We start from the raw sequence: 7,043 nt of genomic DNA, 5'->3' as shown, positions 1-7,043 counted from the left end.
TACTGCCAGACATTGGGCCAGGTGAGCACCTCCTGCTGCAGCGTGATGATGACAGGGCTGGAGATGATCTGCAAAGCCAGCTTAAAAGTGGGAGACGTGAGTCAACATGGCAGGAGGACAGAGGTGTTAGGGAGCAGCCAAGGCATCAAAGAGTATCAAAAGGCTTTGAAAGGTATCACAAAGTGACAGCCAGGAAGACTGGGATTATCATGAGCAGCAACCTGGATGCTAGAGATTATTTGCTCCCATACAAAATGGTAGAGATCTTGCTGCAGACATCCCAAAGCCAGGCAAAATGGGAACCCAGAGCTCTGCCTGCACGAACCCCACAGCCAGAGTGTTGCAAGCTGAGCTGCCTTGCTGTTTGTTGCATTCATCCCAATCCCTGTGAATGAAGACTCAGAATGCAGTCAAGGCGATAATTGAGCATGAGTGACTTTATTTAATAAATGACAGGAGGGCTTGAGAGGTCAGGGGTGAAGATGGGACCCCTCTTGTCAAGATGAGAGTGGCTCAGAGCTTGTGCTGCTGCCTGGTGCCTGGGACTGGCAGCCTGACTCTAAGTCCCCATCTAAGATGCTCAGCTTCACCTCACTGATGCTGACCTGCTCCTGCATGGTGGTGCTGCTGTTGGGGCACTCGGGCTGTGCTTGGGATGGGCAGCACTGCAAAGGCGCTGGGTCACAATCCAGGCAGGTGACTGCTGTGTCTGGCAGGCTCAGGTCAGGAGCTTCAGCAGAGCCAGGAGATATGAGAGCATGAACGTGGATGAGCCCCTTGTGTCCATCACTGTTACCATGTGGAAGGCTGTCATCCGAATTGCAGCGATTCGTGCTTAATAAGAACTCTCCATTGATGGAAACACACTGCACATCACTACTTGGTTTGGATCTTTGGGGTTGACAAGGGCTCGAATCACCTAGGAAGGCATAGAAACACAAGGGTTAGTGTCAAACGTTTGCAAGTTGAATCATGAAAGAGGTTGTTGATACTTGGTAATAGAGTGGCGGCAGGAAGAAGCAAATAGGCTTCAAGCAACAGAGCCACTGTCTTGAAAGTGATCCTCATGCAGGTCCAGCTCGTGTGTTGTTTCACTGTAATCTGCTTCTTTGGGTCTACCTAGTGGGCAGCAACACTCGAGTTGTTACTGATATCATTGAAAAGAACTGGAGACAATTGTTCTATTCCTAAGAGCTTCAAGGTGCCTAGAAGCACAAATAGAAACCAGCAGTATTTCATCACTTCACCAAAAGGAAGGTCAAACACCTGAGCTGTGAAGAGCAGTTACAGAACCTATGCATAAGATCACACCAGACATACTTTGTTCTAACAACAGTTATGGCACATAGTCCATTTCCTTCAATATTCCCAAAATGAAATGATGTGGAGCATTACAGGGAAAGAAACACTGCACACAGACACTATGACCCTGATTATACTCAAGCAGCAGACTTAAAACAAGTCAGAGTTTTAGATTCCAGGATATTTCAGGACCTATCATGTGTGAAATTCAGTTACACAACAGTGCCTAGGTGCCTGCGTTTCAAGCAACTTTCAGATCACAGCCATGTAAAATAAAAACAAATTCAGTGCAGAAATAGCAATCCTGTACTATAATACTCATGAGATTATCCATTTTTTATAGCACTCTGACTAAGTTCTAAAACTTGCTCATCCCAGTTCACTTCAGCAAGTTCCACCAATTCAAGCAACGCAGTTCTGAGATCCTGTGTATGTCAGGCAGATAGAATTGAACAGTGCAGGAATAATCTCTGACAGCTTTAAGAGCTCCGTTCTGCTTACAAACTCTCAGTCCAAAACTATTCTCAGTTTTAAGGCAATGAACACCTGAAGCAGTTGGATCATCTGCCATTTGCCGCATTCTGCTTCTTGGCATCATGATTAGCACAAAGGGTTTTCTGCTGTCCTGCAGAGATGGACAAAGTCCTGCTTACAAATGGACCAAGTTTCAGTGTACAGCAGAGTTTGTACCAGACTAAAAAGCCACGTCATTCAATTCATGTGCTCAGGTTGTTATGCACTCAGAAAGGAAACAGAACTGACTGTTGAATTCTGAAGTCAACCTGTGGGGTCCTACATTACCTCCTGATTCTGGAAGAGGAAATTCTAATAGCAAATGCAGAACTTTGACCTTTGTAGACATGAGAAGAGCTGGCATTTAGGAACATTCATTTCAGGGAAATCAAATGATGTGTCTATATTTTTACTACAGATAGTATAGGGAGCAGCCAGTTGAAGAACCAGATACAAAAAAATCCAGCCCATTGGCAGGAAAATACTTCTCCTTAAATTCTGTATGCTATCATGGTATAGAATCAGGCTACAGTGCCACATAGGCCAACCAAGCGTAGAACCAAATCCACAAAATACTGGTAGACAAAGCAGCAAAAACAGGGACAATATTCAGCAGACAGGCCTTTCTACCCACAGCTCAGCATGTTCTGCCATCCGAAAAGCAAGGCCTCTTGTCAAGCTCTGCTATTTCCCTTCTCAGTGTATTCTAGCACCACTGATACCCACTGGTATCCTCCTGTAGAGTGCCATCATATTGTCATCATCCAAAGGAAAAACCCACACAGCAGAGCATACAGCACTACACCCATGCTCCAAATATCCGCCTGAGAAACAAAAAGACAAGCTTACAAACCTGAAGCACCTCAAATGGCTTCCTGACAGACTGGATTGTCTGTCCTTGCCAAAGCCCACATATAGCCCATGAAAAGCTGGCTCTTTCCCTCAGGAAAAAAAAAACCTTATCGTCCCAGAGAAAGCATATAACCCTCATTCAATTGCCCTTCCACTCAGCTTAGAGCACTACTAAAACCAGCACCTTCATCTTAGCTCATCACACTGCTGCAGTTCCTTTTACAAGGATTTCACTGGCAAAAATGAAATCAAAGCAGTCACAAGGGATTTAGCACAGTTACGTGTTACTGGCTACGAGAGCTGTCAGCACAGTCACCTGTCAGGCTTTGCTGCTGTTCTCTTTATGTAGAGGCACAACAAGGTTCAGACACCTCACAGTGCAGTTCTTACTTTGACTGTAAAGAAAAAGGAGGCTTGAAAAGCAGCGTGTGGAAAACAAAGAAACAAGAATTAGAACAACAGTGGGGCCATGGCACTTGTAGGAATTGCTCCGCCTTTAACAGCAGAGCGATTCAAGAAGGATGAGGGCATCCCAAACCAGACCAGATTGGACAGATTAACAACTGCAAGTAGTGGGTTCCAAAATTCCAGACATGAAATCAAAGCTGGAAAAACTCTTCACATTTTCATCTCTCAATTTTTAGTACATTGTGCATTACAACGGAAACAATTCTTCACATACAACTTGGAAGCTAAAGACAAGTCTGACAAAACAGACTGCACAGAAATGATGGATAATTAACAGAGCAAATTGCTCTTTCAAACACTTAGTAATAGAAAGAGATCTCTGAAGTTGCTGTTCTGTAGAGCCCCAAAGCAGTCGCTTGAGGCAGTTCAGGATTAGCCTGAGACAAACCAGCCAGCTGTGTGAACTGAGACCAATTGCACTTCTTCTATTTTACTTTCATTCTATGTGACCTCACTAAGCAAATATTGTCTAAGACCATGAGTATCACATAAATGTGCAGATCTCAAGCTGCTCACTTATCTAGTACCCTTGGCATGATGCTTTATTTTCCTCAGCTATTCATCTAGATTGTGCCTGTTGATTGTGCAACAACAGCCTGTTGGTCTCGATTACCTGTAAGAGGCTTTAAATTTGGCCAGGAAAAATCATTTGAGGATAAGTAATTATCTGGGACTCAGTAAGGCAGTCTTCCCATGCTTTCATAACAGCCGAGATACACACACACACAAACTCGTGGAACCCCACTGCTTTGCACAATCCTGTGCACACTCACATGTGTCATGCACTGATTTCCCAGCCAGTCCTCATGGGGTCTATTACTTAGGACAGGAGTGCAGGGGAGCAGCCAGAAGCTGTTTGCATTCCCTGCTGTCTGCTGGGCAGCTTTGCTGGAGATGCTTGGGTTGCTTTGTTTTTCCTTGGGAGGTGGGAAGGAGCTTTGGGTTGAGGCACATCCCGTGCCAGAGCATCCTGATGGCACGTGTGGGGCACTGATCTGCAGCAGATGAAGGGGAGGAGGTCCCAGCACAGCCCTGCACCATGCTCTGCCACACTGGGCAGCTTGTTCCTGGCTCAGCAGCGCCATCAGACAAGGAGCAGGGAAGGAAATCAAGGAGGGGGGGTACCATCAAACGCAGTTAGTGCATGCCTGTGCAAGACAAACAGACCCAGAGCTTGCGGGTTGTTCCTGCTTTTGTAGCATTTGTGTGCTGTAGCTGAGCAAAAGGTTCTGCTGCTTGAATCTTCTTCTGCAAGAGCCGCCTACCGGTAAATGTCTGCAGGGATGGAGGATGTGACAGAAAGCATTTGTCTCCATGACAGCGTAGTTACACTTGGTCTAGAGAGTGAGAGAGGCAGGCAGCACTGCCTGATGTTGGTCAGGGCGAGCTCCTCCTGCCGCATCACGATGATGGCAGGGCTGGAGATGATCTGCAGGGACAGCTCACAGGTGAGAGCCAGGAATGGACACGGCGGGAGGACAGAGGTGTTAGGGAGCAGCCACGGCAACAAAGAGCATCAAAAGGCCCTGAAAAGCATCACAGAGCCACAGCCAGGAAGCTTGGGGTTTTCATGAGCAGCATCCAGGATGCTAGAGACTATTTGCTGCCATACACAACGGCAGCAGAGCTCTCGCTGCAGGCATCCCAAAGTCAGGCAAAATGGGAACACACCCAGAGCTCGGCCGCACAAACCCCACAGCCACAGTGTTGTAAGCTGAGCTGCCTTGATGTTTCTTGCACTCATCCCAATCTCTGCGAATGAAAACTCGGAATTCAGTCAAGGCGTTGATTGAGCACGAGCGTGCCTTTATTCAATAGGAGAAAGGAGGGGGTGTGAGGTCTGGAGGAAAGATGGGACTCATCCTCTCTTGTAATCATGAGAGCTGCTCAGAGCCTGTGCTGTTGCCCGGAGCCTGGGACTCGTGTCCTGATTCTGTGCCCCCCTGCGAGATGCTCAGCTTCTCCTCGGTGATGCTGACCTGAGCCTGCATGGTGGTGCTGCTGTCGGGGCACTCGGGCTGTGCTTGGGCTGGGCTGCACTGCAGAGACATTGAGTCCAGGCTGGTGCCTGAGGTGTCTGGTGGGCTCAGGTCAGCAGCTTCAGTAGGGATGGGATGAATGAAGGCTTCAACCTGGAATTTATCTCCAATCTACTTTTAATACCTTCATTCGATCAAAATCTACTGTCAGTACCTTCAAAGGAAAATGATGCTTTGGGAAACAGAACTTGCAGGCTGAGAGATAAAGCCAAGGTCTTTAGATAAAAATGAGAAAAGATTTTGCTTGTCATTTCGTAACTGTGATGAAATTCGTAATTTTTGTTTGAGCTACATTTTGATAGAATAATGTGGTCGTAATGTGCTTGACTACAAGCATGATTTCCACGTAAAGCTGACTCTTAGCAGGAACTCTGTTTCCTTTAGAAGCAGTGAACCCTGGTAGCGAACAGCTTTTCTTACTTCTAAAGACCCTGTCAACCCAGCACAGGACATGCAGTTTGCTAGCATTAAAGAACAAGTTTGTATTTTCCTTGTAAGCAATGTCGGAAGAGAAAGACAACACACATTTCAGAACCATTTTGGCCCCAGTAAAAGTGATGCCACGGAAGAGCTCCATCAAAACTTATGCAAAAACATAAGTTCAAGTGGGCAAGGCCTTATGAAAATCTTCCACACAACTCAATGGAGATTGGGGTGGGTGGGTTTATGAATAAGAATCCTTAAGAATTTTCTTCTAAGAGACTTAAGAACTGTCAATATATATATATAAAGAATATAAACACTAATTCTGTTACTACAAATAAATATATCCAAAGGGTTAGGAGACCAACCCGATCATATCACAAGCTCTTTGATGACTGTAAACGCAGTCATCAATACGCAGAAAAAGATTTAAATAGATTAATATGAATGAGTACAAATGTACAGAAAGAACAACTAGGAATAAAGGTGGAGAAATGAAGGCACAAAGTGAGACGAGTCTGGCAAAAATATCACACAGAAAAGGATGCAATTCTTTCAATTTATTAGTAGCAAAAAGCTGCATAATAAGTCCTAGTTTGCTCCTCATCAGAGAAGCAAATCCTATTGATAAGGTTGTGAGGAGAGATTTTGCATCAGTTTTCATAAAAAGGTCAACTGTGATGAATTAAGGTTGTTAAGAACTAACAAAGAAGTAAAAAAAAAAAAAAAGGCCTAGAATACAAAAGTAATAGGGTAGAGAAGATACATAGCTTAGATCTCTCCGAATGAGCTGAATCTGCTATATTCCTACTGCATTTCTAAGGGACTGACTCAATCAATCTCAAAGCTGTTAACGATTATGTTTTTAGAACTTAGGAAAGCCTGGTGATGAACCAGATAACTGATACAATGTACAGACTTCTTTTGAAGAGAGGAAAAAAAAAAGGGGGGGAGATGATGAAAAATGATAGACCTGTCAGCTTAACTCCAGGTCCTCAGAAGAAAGAAACAGTTTAGAACAACTTAGAAGAGATAGGTATCATTCAACACACCTTTGTCAGGAACAAATTACTATTAATGATTCTAATTTACCCCTGTGAGAAGGTGTCAGAGCAACACAGAGTGGACGAGATGCCAAGAGAGTTTCCAAAACTTTACTAAATTCTCAGGCCAGATAAGCAGCATGGTTTAGATGAGCTATAGAAGGATGAACATCTGTAGGTTGCTCCAAAAATAATGCCTCCTATTTATTTCCACGGACATCACAGTAGATACAAAGAGCACAATAACACTGCTTGATAGAGTAAATTCTCAGCTACTAAACACTATTTCTCAACTCAGATGCTAGCATTAGCTATGCATTTTCACCAGCAGTGAACAAGAGCCTGCAGGTCGCACTTAAAAAATCTGCATGGCCATCTGGAACACAGCTTGTCTTTCACATCA

General features: G+C 44.6%; 1 protein-coding gene across 1 annotated transcript in view; it reads right to left on the bottom strand.

Annotated features, from left to right (window-relative positions):
* Positions 1-422: 422 nt before the first annotated feature.
* LOC146751662 (cytosolic carboxypeptidase 4-like) overlaps positions 423-7,043 on the bottom strand; it is a 334,880-nt gene continuing 328,259 nt past the window's right edge. Inside the window, exon 7 of the mRNA XM_085533888.1 lies at positions 423-919. Coding sequence (XP_085390014.1) covers positions 916-919 — 4 coding nt within the window. The 3' untranslated portion in view covers positions 423-915. The remainder of the gene's footprint in view (positions 920-7,043) is intronic.

Source organism: Coturnix japonica, unplaced genomic scaffold, assembly GCF_054131305.1.
Source record: "Coturnix japonica strain WE unplaced genomic scaffold, WE-NBRP24 Scf069, whole genome shotgun sequence".
Classification (NCBI taxonomy): domain Eukaryota; kingdom Metazoa; phylum Chordata; class Aves; order Galliformes; family Phasianidae; genus Coturnix; species Coturnix japonica.
This window is presented reverse-complemented; position numbering and strand designations above follow the sequence as displayed.